At 50.6% G+C, this 18,016-nt stretch overlaps 1 protein-coding gene across 4 annotated transcripts; it reads left to right on the forward strand.

The window, feature by feature from the left end:
• The first annotated feature begins 47 nt into the window (after positions 1-47).
• Positions 48-13,869, forward strand: LOC308580691 (uncharacterized protein). 4 transcript variants are annotated; one of them, XM_081182712.1, is made up of 2 exons: positions 48-192; positions 10,194-13,869. In XM_081182712.1, the coding sequence occupies exon 2, from the start codon at positions 10,346-10,348 to the stop codon at positions 12,023-12,025; it is 1,680 nt and encodes a 559-aa protein (XP_081038838.1). In that variant the 5' UTR covers positions 48-192; positions 10,194-10,345; the 3' UTR covers positions 12,026-13,869. The 4 variants fall into 4 exon arrangements, with proteins under 4 accessions (XP_081038838.1, XP_081038841.1, XP_081038839.1 ...); XM_081182715.1 differs by having other exon boundaries at positions 59-192; positions 10,167-13,869; XM_081182713.1 differs by lacking the exon at positions 48-192 and adding an exon at positions 979-1,096.
• The last annotated feature ends 4,147 nt before the right edge of the window (positions 13,870-18,016 follow it).

Genomic DNA, 18,016 nt, shown 5'->3' on the forward strand with positions numbered 1-18,016 from the left:
CTTCCTGCCTCTCTAGGAAGCGGAGCTCATTGACCAAGGGGGGGGGGGGACTGGCAGGAGATCCGCCCTCCCTGCAAACAAAAATCCCCATTTCTTTTGTGACCAGGTCTCAGGTTCGATCCCCGGTAGCGGCGCGGAAAGAGACCCACCCACAGCCCCCACCTGTGGAAAAAACTACTCCTGGAACTGAAGGTGACACAGGTTTACATCTAACTCTGAAAATTGGGGGGGGGGGGAATCCCGCCACTGTGACACCCATTTTCCAAGGGGAGTGTCGCCCTGCAGTGGCGTAGCGTGGGGGGGTGCAAGGGGGGCCGGCCGCACCGGGCGCAACATCTCGGGGGGGCGCGCTCGCACTCGCAGCTCTCTGCCCCCTGCTAAAATCCACGGGTTAGGGGGCGCAAATTACTTCCCTTGCCCCGGGTGCTGACAACCCACGCTACGCCACTGCGCCCTGCAAAGTAGGCCGGTGGTGTTCTGCCCGTTTTGCTGGAGGGGGTCAAAGTCAGTTCCTTTGCGGGGGGGCAGCTCAATGACAGAGGAGATGCTTTGCATGTATAGGGAAGCCCCAGGTTCGATCTCCGACGCTAAAAGAGGGCAAACCCCCCCACCCCCATTTTCAATTATCCGCTGTGGGGAGGAGACCCGCTCCGTCCGACTCCAACCATGTGCAGACCCTAAGTGCAGGGGGGGGGAGCTGCTTTACTGGGGGGAGGGGGTACTTCCCCCCCCAGCACCCAATTTTAATCTCGATCAGCCTGCAGCAATGGCCCCCACGGTAAATGGAGCATGGAGGGGGGGGCATAGCTGTCAACTTTTCCCTTTTCCTGCGAGGAATCCTATTGGGAATAAGGGAATTTCCCTTAAGAAAAGGAAAAAGTTGACAGCTATGGGGGGGGGGGGCGTGTTGCGATTTCCCAACGGAGGCCAAAGAGGAAGAGGCAAAAGGCAGCGCCGTCACGTCCGGTTCCCGAGGGAGGCTTAAAAAGGAGGAGGGGGGTATCAGTGGACAACACACCCTCCTTCCGCGTTCATATTGCAAGGAAGGTAATCGGAATAGCGAACAAAGGATCGGGTGGCCAGAGAAGACAAAGAGGTAAAGATGCAGCAAAGGGGCGTGGGTGGGAACGGCAAAGAGACCCCCCTCCAAAAAAAACCCAGCGACAGGGGCCTGGATCTGTGCAATACAGCTGCCAACCCAACATTTGCAGGGTTTGCATTGCACGGTCTCTTTTCGCGCACCCCCCCCCAACATGCGTTTTCCTGGAGGGGGGCAAGAGATGCTCAGCTGCCCTGCACTCTCCCCCCCCCCTCTTTCTGGCGCCTGTGCTGGAATTGAAATGCGGTGCCCACCATTAGGGGGTCCTTGCGGGAGCCCCCGTCCCCAAGCAGGGCTGTGTTTGAACCGAGGCCTCAGACGTGACGCCGACGCTGCGGATTCCTGTTTCTCCCAGGCAGGGATCCCCGGGGCGTGCCTGGCTCCGCGCGTGTAGCGAGAGGCGCATCCGTGTCGTGTGCGCCCTTTTGGCGGTAGAGACGGAGCCAGCCTTTCGCAACCTGTGGGTCCCCAGATGTTGTTGAACTACAACTCCCATCACCCCAGAGCTCAGGGATGATGGGAGTTGTAGTCCAACAACATCTGGGGACCCACAGGTTGAGAACTGTGGTCCACGCAAGGGTTTAAGGAAGCGAGAGAGGCCTGGATAGAGACCCACCCCCCTTTCTTCTTCTTCTGCTTCTCCCCCCTCCCTGCTCTTCTTTCGAGGCCCCTGCAGATGGAGAGGATGCAGATGGAGTGGGGAACACTCTACCTCTCTTTCAAATCAGAACCAGTGAAGGTCCTGTGTGAGTGTCTGGAGGAGGTTGGAGGATGGATGGCGGCTAACAGATTGAGGTTGAATCCTGACAAGACAGAAGTACTGTTTCTGGGGACAGGAGGCGGGCAGGTGTGGAGGACTCCCTGGTCCTAAATGGGGTAACTGTGCCCCTGAAGGACCAGGTGCGTAGCCTGGGAGTCATTTTGGACTCACAGCTGTCCATGGAGGCACAGGTCAATTCTGTGTCCAGGGCAGCTGTTTACCAGCTCCATCTGGTACGTAGGATGAGACCCTACCTGCCCGTGGACTGTCTCTCCAGAGTGGTGCATGCTCTGGTTATCTCCCGCTTGGATTACTGCAATGCGCTCTAGTGGGGCTACCTTTGAAGGTGCCCCGGAAACTACAACTAATCCAGAATGCGGCAGCTAGACTGGTGACTGGGAGCGGCTGCAGAGACCACATAACACCGGTCTTGAAAGACCTACATTGGCTCCCAGTACGTTTCCAAGCACAATTCAAAGTGTTGGAGCTGACCTTTAAAGCCCTAAATGGCCTTGGTCCAGTATATCTGAAGGAGCGTTTCCACCCCCATCGTTCTGCCCGGACACTGAGGTCCAGCACCGAGGGCCTTCTCGGTAGTGGCGCCTTCCCTGTGGAACACCCTCCCACCAGATGTCAAAGAGAACAACAACTACCAGGCTTTTAGAAGACATCTGAAGGCAGCCCTGTTTAGGGAAGCTTTTAATATTTGATGTATTTTAATATTCTTTTGGAAGCCGCCCAGAGTGGCTGGGGAAGCCCAGCCAGATGGGCAGGGTATAAATAATAAATTATTATGGTTATTAACACAGCTGTCAACTTTTCCCTTTTCTTGCGAGGAATCCTATTCGGAATAAGGGAATTTCCCTTTTAAAAAGGGAAAGGTTGACAGCTATGGCTGGGGAGACCTTGGGCGTGCAGGTCGAGGGGGGAGCTGGTCCAAGGGCGCAGGGGAGATTCCGGAAAGTAGGGGGACAGTGGATGTTTGGGGGGGGGGCTGGGGAATGAATAGAAGCATCCTTTGGGAAGATAAGAACAGATAAGAATTTCATTAGCACGAGCAGTTTCTGAGCTCTGGGCACAGTACTGCACCTAAGATTTCAGATTAAAACTGCAGAGTGGAAGGAAAGGAGGAGCTTTTCTGCCTCCCCACTTCCAGCCACTCTCTGAATTCTGGAGAAGAGACCATCTTAAGAATATTAGGGGAGCAGGCAGAAGAAGCATGGATTTGTTTTTTGCAGCCTAGACATTCCGTTGTTGTGGAATGTTCCTTTTAGCGGCTAGCTTTCATATATCAGTTTCTAACACTGTCTCAAAGGTAGATCTTAACCCTTGTCTCACACAGAAAGGGGAGGGACCTCACCTGGGGGGGCTTCCATTTCTTCTCCCAGCTTGAAACCAGCTTTTCGCACAGGGTCCTTAACCAATCATTCAACACCTTCAGGTGTGTACACAGCCCACAAAAACATGAGCCATAATATGTCCATTAGCCTTTAACCTGTGCTAATAATTGTGGTACATGGAGGATGCTGTGAAAATGCTTTTGGGATTTATATATCAATTATATATTGAAATCATCTTCATTACTTCTGGTTTTTGGTAGAGTGAGTTACAACCTGTGATACTGTCCATCGGCATCAAGTGAGAATAGATGTATGCACTTTCACAGTCTGGTGGGCTTCAAGGGTAAAGGCCCCACAATCATGATGATGATAATAATAATAATAATTTAATATTTATACCCCGCCCATCTGACTGAGTTTCCCCAGCCACTCTAGGCGGCTTCCAATCAAGTGTTAAAAACTGTTATGTAGTGTAGTTTCACCCTGGGCCAACAGGGGGATACTGTATATAGTTTTCACTCAGGTCTGTAGATAGTTTTCACTCAGGTCCGCGGCAGTTAGTTTAGGCGGGAACTCTGAGCTGTTGTGGTTACAATGTTGACAGCCGGCTGCCTATAAATACAGGCCGGCTGAGCTGTTCGCAGTCAGTTCTATTCCAGCTTATCTTAATAAAGAGCTACTTGAAGAAATCGCTGTGCCGGCTGCTATGTCAACCCACTATCTAACACTGGCGACGAAGGTGGGATTGGATGGACATCAGAGCACAGCCAGATGCGGCCAGCCTCTGAACTGAGCTGAATCACAGAGCGAATCACTGAGCGAAATCACTGGGCAGAACCAATTCAGAGCTGACTGTTCTGGTTAGAGCACTGTGTTCCATCCATCGCCCTTCACGCCGGCATCGGAATCATGGCTTCATTTGTGCCTCTACCGCCCTTTGCGCCAGCCTCTGAGTCATGGGACTCCTACCTCGCTCGGTTCGACTGCTACCTCCAAGCCAACGAGCTGACAGCAGTATCAGTGGATCGGAAGCGGGGCCTATTCCTCAGCCTCTGTGGACCTGAGGTGTTTGAGACGGCCCGAGCATTGGTTGCGCCTGAAGCAGTCCAGGCAACACCATGGGACACGATCCAAGAGAAGCTCCGCAACCACTACGCACCAAAGCCGTCCAAGATTGCTGCCCGCCATGCGTTCTACCACCGGAACCAGGCAGAGGGGGAGTCAATCAACAACTACGCCACCGCCCTGCGACAGGCTGCAATGCACTGTGAGTTCCGAGACTTAGACGATGCCCTGATGGATCGAATCGTCTGCGGGGTCCGGGACATCCATCTGCAACGGCGTCTCCTAGCCAAGCCAGACCTCACGCTACAGAAAGCCATTGAGGAGGCTGTGGCCTCAGAAGCTGCTGAACGCTCCGCCCAGGAGATCCGCAAGTCCAGCAGCCCGCGTCTTGCTAGGGAGCCAGTTCCGGTGCATCATGAAGAGGCCAGCAGTGATGAGGCATCCTCCAGTGAAGACGATGACGTGCACCAGACAAAGCGGGAGCGCAGGAAGCTCCAACAGAAGTCCAAGGGCCAACCGGAATGTGCTGGCTGCGGAGGCGACCATTCCCGTGCCAAGTGTCGATTCAGAGACGCCATCTGTAGGAGGTGTTCCAGAAGGGGCCACATCGCTAAGGTCTGCCGATCGGCTCCGTCTGACACCCCCCCTTCATCGACTCGCAAGTTCAAGTCTTCACTCCAGTCTGCCAAGGAAAGTTGTTTCGCTCTCACCAACTGCCGCTGCCCGTCTGGAACCACGATTGGCCAAACCGACTCGTCTACGCGTCGCAAGCTGAACGTCACGGTGCTCATTGAAGGAGCTCCATGTGACATGGAGATCGACACCGGGTCTGCCCTGTCCGTCGTGTCATGGAGCACCATCAAAAGACTGGTACCCAGAGTATCCAAAAGGCAACTCGACTCTCACCGCGTACACCTGAGAGACTACCAGGGAAACGACATTCCCGTGGTAGGCGTTGGCCGGTTCCGGATCGCCTTCAAGGATTTTTCGGGCCTGCTCCGGTTGGTGGTGGTCGAAGGTCAGCGGCCAAGCCTCCTAGGGCTAGACTGGTTTGATGCCCTCGGCCTGGAAGTCACCGGCATCAACTGCATCTCTAACGCAGAGACTGAGGGTCTGGTCAAAGACTTTGCCGAGGTTTTTGACGGCACCTTGGGACAATATACTGGTACGCCCATCTCCTTTAGCCTTGATCCACAAGTCGCCCCCATCAAGCTCAAGCCACGCCGGGTTCCCTTTGCTCTCAAGGCTAAGGTGGACGAACAACTGGACAAACTGATCGCCCAAGGGGTTTTGGAGCCCGTTGACCACGCAAAGTGGGAAACCCCCATCGTCACGCCTGTCAAGCCAGATGGGTCGGTGAGAATCTGCGCTGACTACAAGTGCACAATCAACAAGGCACTTCAGCAGCACGCTTATCCGGTTCCTGTTGTCCAACACCTGCTGCATTCCCTGGGTGAGGGTAAGGTCTTCGCTAAGCTGGACCTTGCCCAAGCCTATCAACAACTGCCAGTCGATGATGCCACTGCTGAAGCCCAGACGATCGTCACCCACCGGGGGGCATTCCGTTGCCGCCGGTTGCAGTTCGGGGTGAGTGTGGCTCCTGGCATCTTCCAAAGCCTGATGGAGCGTCTCCTGCAAGGGCTTCCGGGCGTGGTACCATATTTTGATGACGTCTTGGTGTCTGCAGAATCACACCAGCAGCTGTTCGAGCGCCTCCGTGCCGTGCTGACCAGGTTCCAGGAGGCCGGGCTCAAGGTAAAGAGGGAGAAGTGCCTGATTGCCGTTCCACAGGTAGAGTTCCTGGGCTATCTTATCGATGCCTCCGGCCTTCATCCAACCACATCCAAGATCCGCGCTATCCAGCAGGCCCCCACCCCAAAGGACAAAACGGAGTTGCAGGCATTCCTGGGGCTGCTGAACTTTTATAACATGTTCCTGCCCCACAAAGCCACTGTGGCTGAGCCTCTTCACCGACTCCTTAGCACTAAGACGCCTTGGGCCTGGGGTCATCGAGAGACGGCGGCCTTCAACGCGGTCAAGGCTCTCCTTTCTTCAGACAGTGTGCTGGTACAGTACAGTGAATCCAGGCCGCTGGTCCTTGCCTGCGACGCCTCACCTTTTGGCATCGGTGCTGTCCTTAGTCACCGTTTCCCAGATGGAAGAGAAGCACCGCTCGCCTACTTTTCCAGGACACTATCTCCGACGGAACGGAATTACAGCCAGCTCGACAAGGAGGCATTGGCACTTGTGGCTGGAGTGAAGAGGTTCCATGAATACCTCTATGGCAGGACTTTTGACCTCATCACTGACCACAAGCCACTCCTGGGCCTCCTCGCCGGTGATCGTCCAACTCCACCGGTCCTCTCACCACGCATGCTGCAATGGACTGTTTTCCTGGCTGCCTACCACTACCGGCTCATCCCTCGCCCGGGGAAATCGATGGGCCATGCCGACGCCCTCAGCCTTTGCCCTCTCCCAGCATTTGTGGAAGACCCGGCTCCAGCTTCATCGCTCCTTCTGATTGAGGATCTTCCGGCAGCGCCTGTATCGGCTGCCACTGTGGCCTCCGCGTCTGCCCAGGATCGCACCATCAGCCGGGTGCTCAACTGGGTGTGGAGGGGGGCCACAAGGGCCTTTTGCATCGGAGTTCCAGCCCTTCGCAACCAGACAACATGAACTCTCAGCTCATCGCGGCTGTCTGCTGTGGGGAGACCGCGTCGTGATTCCCCAGGGACTCCGTCAGCGCGTCCTGGAGGCTCTGCACGCTGGCCACCCGGGAATTGTCAAAATGAAGGCGTTGGCTCGGTGTTACGTCTGGTGGCCTAATATGGACGATGCCATCACTGCCTGGGTATCCGCCTGTCAGGCGTGCCAAGAGTCGAGGCCTGCACCACCGGCAGCTAAGGGACACACCTGGGAGACGCCAAAGACACCCTGGTCGAGGGTGCACATCGATCTGGCTGGCCCCTTTCACGGCCGGACCTTTATGGTAGTGGTGGACGCCTATTCCAAATGGCTGGAGGTCGCCCTGATGCCCTCCACCACTACCGAAGCTGTCATCCGGGTGCTGCGAGGCCTGTTTGCAACGCATGGGTGTCCTGATGTCCTTGTCTCTGACAACGGACCGCAGTTCACGTCAGGCACGTTTGAGCAGTATCTTTTGGGACTGGGCATCCGCCATGCCCTAACGGCACCTTTTCATCCATCCAGCAACGGGCAAGTGGAAAGAATGGTGCGCTCGACAAAAGAGGCACTGGCGCGCCTGGACCGGGGAGACTGGCATGAGCGGGTCGCCGAATACTTGTTCGTGCAGCACATCACTCCTCATGCGGCCACAGGGAGGAGTCCTGCTGAACTGCTTATGGGCCGCCGCCTCAGGTCACCGCTCGACCGGCTACACCCAGACTTTGCCGTGGCTGAACCCCCAGGCTGTGCCAACGCACCACGGTCATTTGTCCCAGGAAACCAGGTCTTTGCCCGGAACTATGTGGGGGACATTCCTTGGGTGCCAGCCACAGTAGTGGGAGTCACTGGACCTCGCTCGTACCAGGTGGCACTCGAAGACGGACGTTTGTGGCGACGGCACATAGACCAGCTTAGGCGCAGGGTTGGCGACTTAGACACTACCGAGGTGCCCCCAACTGCGCTTGCGGCTCCAGAAGAGACACGTACAGATGGCGAGGCCCCACCTACACCTCCCTCGCAAACTGCCAGCGTGGAGCCGAACCAAGCCGTCTCAGAACAGACTCAGACCACTCCACTTGCGGAGGCTCCACCCACAGCAGCGGATCCAGGGGAGTTGGTTCCAACGCCACCTAGGGTCGCACCACAGCCTCAGCGAGAACTGTGTGGCCCTCCGGACTTGGCTACCAGTCCCCGGCGGTCTGGCAGAGTTTCCAAGCGCCCAACTCATTTAAAGGACTACGTTGTTGGACAGGTATCACTGTTGGTCTAAGTATGGGAAATGTAACCGATATGCTTTTGTGCCTAATTGAACCATTACGCGTAGTGCTGTATATAAGGAAACCATTACGATTGTAACTAACGCCTTATCTCGGTGGGGAGGGGTGTTATGTAGTGTAGTTTCACCCTGGGCCAACAGGGGGATACTGTATATAGTTTTCACTCAGGTCTGTAGATAGTTTTCACTCAGGTCCGCGGCAGTTAGTTTAGGCGGGAACTCTGAGCTGTTGTGGTTACAATGTTGACAGCCGGCTGCCTATAAATACAGGCCGGCTGAGCTGTTCGCAGTCAGTTCTATTCCAGCTTATCTTAATAAAGAGCTACTTGAAGAAATCGCTGTGCCGGCTGCTATGTCAACCCACTATCTAACAAAAACAATACAGCATTAAATATTAAAAACTTCCCTAAACAGGGCTGCCTTCAGATGTCTTTTAAAGAGAAGATAGCTGCTTATTTCCTTCACATATGAAGGGAGGGCGTTCCACAGCACGGGCGCCACTACGAGAAGGCCCTGTGTCTGGTTCCCTGTAACCTCATTTCTCACAATGAGGGAACCGCCAGAAGGCCCTCGGTGCTGGATCTCAGTGTCCAGGCTGAACGATGGGGGTGGAGACGCTCCTTCAGGTCTACTGGACCAAGGCCGTTTAGGGCTTTAAAGGTCAGCACCAACACTTTGAATTGTGCTCGGAAACGTACTGGGAGCCAGTGCAGATCTCTAGATAGACAATGCCCATTACTGGAGGGTTAACATGTAGACATCTGAATAATATAATTTCAGTTATAGAAAATAAGGGGGGGAATAAAAGAGCGAGAAAAATACCATAATATTACCGTATTATCATACTGCATATATGGTTATTAGAAACCTACTATGTTCTCTATGAACTCATTCCAAATGTCAGTATGTTTATCCAAACAAAGTCTACGTATATAAGTAATCCATTCATCCGTAGTAAGTGTTGTCATATCATCAATCCATCTGAAGGCAGCCCTATTTAGGGAAGTTTTTAATGTTTGATGTTTTATCGTGTTTTTAATATTCTGTTGGAAGCCACCCAGAGGGGCTAGATGGGCAGCGTAGAAAAAACAACAACTAATATTAATTAAAGAGGAACTTGTCTTTATTCATCCAATTCATCAAAATCAGTCTCTTGGGCACATTTAGGAAGCGCATAATCAACTTTTGTAATCCAGTTGATATCTTACATGCAATCGGTATATAATTCCAAAAGATATTTTCCTCTGAAAGTCTTCACTGTTAGAATTCAGCTTTTTCAGTGTCACACATATTCCTTTGGCCACCCACCCCAAAGGAGAAAGGAAAGTGAGAGAGTCCTGGACAGAGCGGAGGGGAGAATATAATGATAATGATGATAATAATAATAATAATAATAATAATAATAATAATAATAATAATAATAATAATTTTTATTTATACCCTGCCCTCCCCAGCCAAGGACGGGCTCAGGGCGGCTAACAAGCAATAATAAAAACAAGCTGAATGAATACAACTTAAAAACAAGATTAAAATACAACAATTAAAATATTGAAACATTAAAATATTAAAATGCAGCCTCATCACAGGAGGAGAAAGGAAAAAGGGGGGGAAAGAGGGGGCGGGAATCAAATTGGCTCCAACCAAAGGCCAGGCGGAACAACTCTGTCTTACAGGCCCTGCGGAAAGAAATCAGATCCTGCAGGGCCCTGGTCTCATGAGGCAGAGCGTTCCACCAAGTTGGGGCCAGTGCTGAAAAGGCCCTGGCTCTGGTTGAAGCCAATCTAACTTCCTTAGGGCCCAGGACCACTAGGGTGTTGCTATTTATGGACCTTGAGGCTCTCCGTGGGGCATACCTGGAGAGGCGATCTCGTAGGTACGAGGGTCCTAGGCCGTGATGTTTAATTTTAAGAAGTTCCTTTTTCTTCTTTGAAACCCTAACAGGATTTTTTTCCCTCTACTCGCAAATAGCAACAGAGAAGGCATTCCGAATTCTGAGAGGCCATCTGCAGTTTCACTGGGAATAATGAAGAGAACATTAAAATGTGTGTAATATGCTTCAGCCAGTGTATGCACTTAGTTAACATCAATGAACTCACCCAGTAGACAAAACATTTGAAACTATGGAGAGTGGAAAGAGCTTGAACTGGATTGAAACTCCTAAGAAACATCAACAAACTCGCACAGGAGAGAAGTCATTTAAATGTATGGAGTGTGGAAAGAGCTTCAGTATAAAGGGAAGCCTTACAATACATCAACGAACTCACACAGGGGAGAAACCATTTAAATGTATGGAGTGTGGAAAGAGCTTCAGTATAAATAGAAGCCTTATAATACATCAACGAACTCACACAGGGGAGAAACCATTTAAATGTTTGGAGTGTGGAAAGAGCTTCAGTCAGAGTGGACACTATAAAATACATCAGCGAACTCACACAGGGGAGAAACCATTTAAATGTTTGGAGTGTGGAAAGAGCTTCAGTCAGAGTGGACACTATAAAATACACCAGCGAACTCACACAGGGGAGAAATCGTTTAAATGTATGGAGTGTGGAAAGAGCTTCAGTCAAAGTAAAACCCTTAGAATACATCAGCGAACTCACACAGGGGAGAAATCGTTTAAATGTATGGAGTGTGGAAAGAGCTTTGGTCATAGTGTAACCCTTAGAATACATCAACGAACTCACACAGGGGAGAAACCATTTAAATGTTTGCACTGTGGAAAGAGCTTCATTATAAAGGGAAAACTTACAATACATCAACGCACTCACACAGGGGAGAAACCATATGAATGTATAGTGTGTGGAAAAAGCTTCACTTCAACCAAAAACCTTAGACTACACCAAAGACATCACACAGGGGAAAAACCATTTAATTGTATGGAGTGTGGAAAGAGCTTCAGTCAAAGTGGATCCCTTAAAATGCATCAACGAATTCACACAGGGGAGAAACCATTTAAATGTATGGAGTGTGGAAAGAGCTTCAGTCATAGTGAAACCCTTAAAATGCATCATCGAACACACACAGGGGAGAAACCATTTAAATGTATGGAGTGTGGAAAGAGCTTTTCTCATAGTGTAGCCCTTAGAGTACATCAACGAACTCACACAGGGGAGAAACCATTTAAATGTATGGATTGTGGGAAAAGCTTCAGTGAATGCGGTAAGCTTAGACTACATCAACGAACTCATACAGGGGAGAAACCCTTTAAATGTATGGAGTGTGGAAAGAGCTTCACTGATAATGGGAACCTCAAAAGCCATCAGCGAACTCATACAGGGGAGAAGCCATTTCAATGTACGGATTGTGGAAAAAGCTTCACTCAAAGTGGACACTATAAAATACATCGGCGAACTCATACAGGGGAGAAACCCTTTAAATGCAAGAAGTGTGGAAAGAGCTTCCATAATAGTGGACATTTTAAACTACATCAACGAACTCATACAGGGGAGAAACCATTTAAATGTATGGAGTGTGGAAAGAGCTATAGTCAAAATACTCATTTAAAAATACATCAGCGAACTCATACAGGGGAGAAACCATTTAAATGTATGGAGTGTGGAAAGAGCTTCATTGATAGTGGGTACCTCAGAAGCCATCAGCGAACTCATACAGGGGAGAAACCATTTAAATGTATGGAGTGTGGAAAGGGCTTCAGTCAAAGTGGAAGCCTTAGACAGCATCAGCGAACTCACACAGGGGAGAAACCATATAAATGTATGGAGTGTGGAAAGAGTTTCAGTAAAAGTGGAAGCCTTAGAGTACACCAAAGAACTCACACAGGGGAGAAGCCATTTAAATGAATGGAGTGTGGAAGGAGCTTCAGTTGGGACATTTTAAAATACATCAATGAACTCATTTATAGAGTGCTGGAAGAGCGGCAGTTGATTTGGACATTTTAAGATACATCAACGAACACACTCATGGGGGGATGAACTTAAATGTGTGGGTTGTGTTTGCAAAGAGCTTCCCTAAGAGTGGAGCACTTAGAAAACAGCAGTGGATTCACACGGGGAGAAACCATTTAAATTTATGGAGTATGGAAAGAACTTCAGTCAGAGTGAAAACATCTCTGAAGAATAGTGAACTCACATGTGAAGAAACCATTTAAATGCATGGAGTGTGGAAGGAGCTTCAGTTGGAGTGGAGATTCTTATATACATCAGCCGTTAAATGCATAGAGTATATCTGTTCTGGTGTCTGCATGTAAAGTTGTACCCATGTATTAAAGTAATGAAGGTAATGTCTCACAATAGTAAATGCAATATAATAGGTCATGAACTGCTTGCAGTTTGTGGAGAACATGAATCTGCAATGCTGGTGGGAACGTTGATGCTCTTTTAGTTGGCTGAAGTTTGGTCTTCAGTTGAGAGAGTTGGAAATGTATGCGTTTTTGGGTTGCTAATAGAGCATTGTGGAAATTAGAGGGTGAAAGTTGTGATGCTTTGGAAGCAGGGATGGTTAAATTAGTAGTATACGAACAACTGTATAACACCTATTGTTGTAATTACACTAAATGAACAAATAAGACACAGAAAGAGTGAAGTAATCTTATGTACATAAAGTAACGTTGAAACCCCTGTATAGTTTTTGTTATTGATAATTGTGCTACAACTCCTCCTCATTCTTGCTTATTTGAAGGACTCAATGTGCAGTTAAAACATTATCTCCTGTGGCAGCAGGAATAAAGGATTAAATAAAGCTTTGAGCCCCAGGACCTCCTCTCTGTGGCTGGGCTGCACATCTGTGCCTCAGGAGTTCTGAGACTGTCACGGTCAGAGCCACTCAACTAGCAGCTTGAAGCAGGCAGGGTGATGGTGATGGACACGAATCTCCCTTTCCCCTTGGATCATGTTGGGCCGGAGGCTGTTAGTTAGCCCATTTAACAAGTAAACAATAGCTTTCATATAATTTAGCACTGAATGAAATGTATGTATTTTTGTAATACAGTGGTACCTCTGGTTACGTACTTAATTTGTTCAGGAGGTCCGTTCTTAACCTGAAACTGTTCTTAACTTGAAGCACCACCTTAGGTAATGGGGTCTCCTGCTGCTGCTGCGCCACCGCCACACGATTTCTGTTCTCATCCTGAAGCAAAGTTCTTAACCCGGGGTAATATTTCTGTGTTAGTGGAGTCTGTAACCTGAAGCGTATGTAACCTGAAGTGTATGTAACCTGAGGTGCCACTGTATCTGCAACTACTCTCTGTGATGGACTCTACGTAATGTAAGAATTTTTATGCTATGTGGACTTCTGAACTCCCGACTCCCATACCCTTATCATTCTAACAACTGTTTAAATCGTTTTAGAAATAGCACGTTTATGTGACCGACTGTTCTCACCTTGAGTTTTCCAGGCATGGGAAGCTATGAGAATGGAATGCTAAGGATTGCTACGTGGACAAAAAGTGAGTGAAATATAAATCCTAAGATTCCAAGACACCTGGACACCCAAGATAACGGACAGAAAACGAGTTTTAGCTCCCTGACCTGTGACCTTACCTTTCATGTATAACTTCTATGATCTAATGCCTGTACATTTCTTTCAAAACTGTTTTAAAATGAAATCCTGATTTGGAGTCGCTGGCGCTATTGCAATAGCTTATCTCAAAATAAACTGGGTCCCTTCCGGATGTTGAGTTTCTCTATCTCTTGGCTGTGTTTTTCTTTGAGGTGTTATTCCCTCCCCTGGACATAAACGTTTGAGAGAATGTAGTGTTTACCGACAATCGGGAAACTCTGACCTATGAGTGCTCCAGTGGGAGAACGGCCTTTAGCAAAGGTGTCATGGACTTTAAAGGTGATCAAAACCATGACAAAAGGGGGGAGTGTTCTAAGAGGAAAGCACGTTCGGCAAACCCTCACCACAGTCGACTCCCACCTGGAAACCTATGTCCCCGACAGTGGCGTAGATAGCCGCTTGAACACCCAGGGCGGTGGGGCTTGCGCCAGGCGCATCAGAATATCAGCGCCTGAGGCTCGTTCTGCTCCAACACCCAGCAGACCCACATTGCTTTTTGTGGGCAGCGCGGAGCCTACATGCGTCCAAGTCATCGCATCACTTCCAGGAGAGACACATGTCTCAGGTGTAGTGCCACTCCCTGTGGTGTGGCGCTCATTGCCCCCTGACCCCTAGCTATGCCTCGGATCCCCACTGTGGAAGGATGTATGGATCCAGAATTTGCCTCCACAGTCACCTACCGACACAGCGTTGAGACCGTGTGAAATGAACTCGTTTTAAAGGGCTTGTCAGATTTCCCTCACCCTGTTCCTTCCTGGGAAAGGCCTTCTCCAAAGTGGCTCCTAGTTTCTGAAATGAACTTCAACAAAGTAGCCACTAACTCTCCTCCTCTCAAATTCCTGATTTTGCCATCTCCTCTTAGAACTGCCATAACGTGAAACCTAAGGCAATGCAGATATGTGGGGATTCCCAAATCCTGAGGTTTTCCTCTGAAAATATTGGCCTTTAGTAGGTCTGGTGGTTGTGATCAGGGACAGAAATTTCCTACAGATGACCTGTACTGGTTGTTGTCAGGCAGAAGTGTGACGGACAGCAGAGCCGGACCATTCTCATTCAGTCCCCCAGAAATTCCACCAGAGGGATGGAACCTCTCTCTGATTGGACAACAGCACTTTTGGAGGGAAAATAAACGGAGCCATTTCTGAGGGAGAGAGTTAGATAGGGTTTGATATGAGAGAAGATGAAGAGGGATTGTTTTGAGGTGGGAGTTGGGGAGGAGGATAGGATTTGCCTGAGGGAGAACTGGTTCTGGTTTGAGTTGAAGACCCTCCCTGAGAGAGGAAAGACCCTCCCAGCCTGGAGAGGGAGACCAAGTTGGGGGTCTGGGGAAGATCTACAAGCTGGTGTCCTGGGAGGGCTGACTCTTGAAGCAGAAGAAGCAGATCCTGGGGAGATTCAGGTACCCCCTGGGTCTCCTTCCAGTCAGGAGGGGTCAGTTCTTCTAGGGAGAGAAGACCCCCCAAGCCAGTCACAAGGGGGAAGGGAGTCCCCTGGGTCTGTTACGCCATTTTGGAATTACCTCAGGAGTGGGATTGCTTAGAGAGGGGGAGCTGGGGGAAAGTGCCCCTCGCTCATGAACCAGGGCATTGATCGGGGAAGGAAGATGTATTGTATTATCAGTATTTAACTGAATCACCTGACATAACTAAGTACAGTGGTGCCCCGCAAGACGAATGCCTCGCAAGACGAAAAACTCGCTAGACGAAAGGGTTTTTCCGTTTTGCGTTGCTTCGCTAGACGAATTTCCCTATGGGCTTGCTTCGCAAGACGAAAAAGTCTTGCGCTTTTTTCTTAAAGCCGCTTGAAGAGGCGCAGTTGCGACGGACCGTGCTTCGCAAGACGAAAAACATCGCAAGACGAAAAGACTTGCGGAACGAATTATTTTCGTCTTGCGAGGCACCACTGTAACAGAAACTGAAGTATAACAACTGCTATTTGAGTAAAGAGAGATTAAGTAACACTGTGTTTAATCCTGAGACAGTTTATAGTTTAAGTAAATAAATAGACTTCTACCTAGGAAAACGCATTTCCTGACCCACTTTCTTTCACAAACTTCTTTTTTGTTAATGAAACTTTCATGATTGTTTGTTCAACTTCTGTCTGAGTCTCTATTCACTCACTACAAGATAAACTGGTAAATGGGTGAGATCTTTGAGGTTGGTGTACTGTTAGGTGTGCACACTCTATTTAAAGGGAGGCAGTTAGTGGGGTGAGTCTGCCGCATTCTTGACTGGTGGTTAATCATAGAACTGCAGAGTTGGAAGGAACCCCCAAGGGTCATCTAGTCCAACCCCCAGCAATGCAGGAATCTTTTTGCCCAGTGTGAGACTTGAACCCACAACCCTGAGATTAGGACTCTCGTGCTTTGCAAACTGACCTATCCCAATGAATTCAGTGGAACCTCCTCCAAGGTAACTGGGTAAAGTACTCATTCTTGAAGTTTTTAATCCTTGCAAAGCAAACAAAGCTGCAACTTCAGTCTTCCAAAATGGTATTCAAGGTGCAATCCCCAGACGTGACCGCAGTTTTGAAAATCCTCCAGTTTCAGTTGCTTCAAATGCAAACTAGAAGTGAAAACGGTGTGGTGGGAGTTCATACAGTATTCTCTGGGCATGGGCAGAGTTTGCTGCTCTTCCTGTAAAGCAGAGGCAGGCAAGCAGTGGCCAAAGAACCGCCTTGCAAGCTTGGTGTAACCACAGAAAGGGGGCCTTGTGAGCTGAGGTGCAGGACGCCAGAGCGTCCAGTATAGGAAGAACTGAACAGGGAAGAACAGCCCCCCCCCCCCTCTATCATAGAGAGGAGATAGAGACGCATCCCCGCCTGACTCCCCCTCCCCCAAGCAATTCCCATGCAAGTCCTGGGAAAATCCTCAGCTCACGTTCCCATCCGAGCACCGGCAGGGGCTGCTTTGCCCCATAGCTCTATGGGCCGGACTTTTCCTGGCAGGCGGGAAAAAGGAGCATCGGGAGGGGCTTGAGAAAGGGGGGGGGCGTCGCTGGACTAACTCCTCCCGCCCTGCTCTTTCTGTTGCAGGAAAAGACATCGGAAGAGCGAGCAAGGGAGGCGGAGGGGCAGAAGAGAGGACAAAGGGGTAAAGATGCAGGGATGGGCAAGGGGGGGTGAAATGGGGAGGGGGGAGGAAAGGACAAAGACCTATTCCCCCCCAAACAACCCAGATCTTACATGGGACGATGAAGCCCCTCCAATACAAGAGATCACCCCCCCATTACACTTGGCTATGGGATATGCACGGGGGGGGGTGCAGTTGGCCTTTCTGGAGAGGACGTCCTTGCAGGGTTTCGTGGCGCCTTCTGCTTTGAAGCACCCCCCCCCCCGAACATTAGTTCCTGGGGGGATAGACGGAGTCCATGAAAGGATGAAAAGGCGAGAGAGAGGCCTGGATAGAGACACCCCCCCTTCCTTCCTTCCGTCCCTCTCCCCCCCCCCCCCCGTCCGTGGCTCGTCTTGCGAGGCCCCTCCGGAGGGAGAGGTGGGCGCGCTCGGGAGATATTGGGCGCGCAGGGCGAGAGTTGAATGGTGCCAGGGGGGGGGCATCTGGGCGCAGGGGAGACTCAGGGACGGAGGGAGGAGGGCAGAAGGAAGTTGGGGGGCTGAGTGATTAATGGAAGCGTCCTTGGCGCGGGGGGGGGGGGGGAGAGCGCTGCCGAACAGAGAGATGCACGTGGCCTTTTGGAAGAGATGTCGCCATCTAGGGCGCTGGGGGGGGGGGGATCTCCAGAGGGGCTGCCTTGGCTTTTTCCTTCCCGGGAAGAAATCTGCCTTGGAGAGAGGGACAGGGAGGGATCCTTGAAAAGGGGGGGGGTCTCATTTCCCCACCCAGTTCTTTCCAGGATGCTTCTTTCCAGCCACTGGAGAGAAAAGGCAGGAAGATTCTGGGATGAACCCCCTCCCTTAAGTTACCGGAAACTTCCCCCCTCGCTCAGGCTTCGAGTTTATTGCAGGGGGGGGTCCCGTGTGGGTGGTCCTGGCCCACCTCTGTGCTGGCAGGAGGTCCAGATTTCAAGAGGGCAGACCTGGTGGGCAGAGCAACCCCCTGGCCAGGTCAGCTGCCTGAGAGCTCCAGGGAGGGCAGAAGAGATAAGTCAGCAACGCCATTTCGGAAGGGATCTTCCTTTCTTCTTCCCTTTCTCCTCCTTTGTCTCCTGTCTCCGCTTTCCTCTCTTCTCTTCCTGCGGCCTTTTCACTCTCTGAGAAGGGGGAGACCATCAGATTCAGAGAAACAAGGGTTGTCCTGGGGGTTGTGACACCCCCAC

The sequence above is a fragment of the Podarcis bocagei genome (genome assembly GCF_964188305.1).
Source record: "Podarcis bocagei genome assembly, chromosome: 2".
NCBI lineage: Eukaryota > Metazoa > Chordata > Lepidosauria > Squamata > Lacertidae > Podarcis > Podarcis bocagei.

What these genes read in the sequence shown, in the direction of transcription:
- LOC308580691 (XM_081182712.1), top strand. Translation starts at nt 10,346, where the DNA reads ATGGAGAGTGGAAAGAGCTTGAACTGGATTGAAACTCCTAAGAAACAT.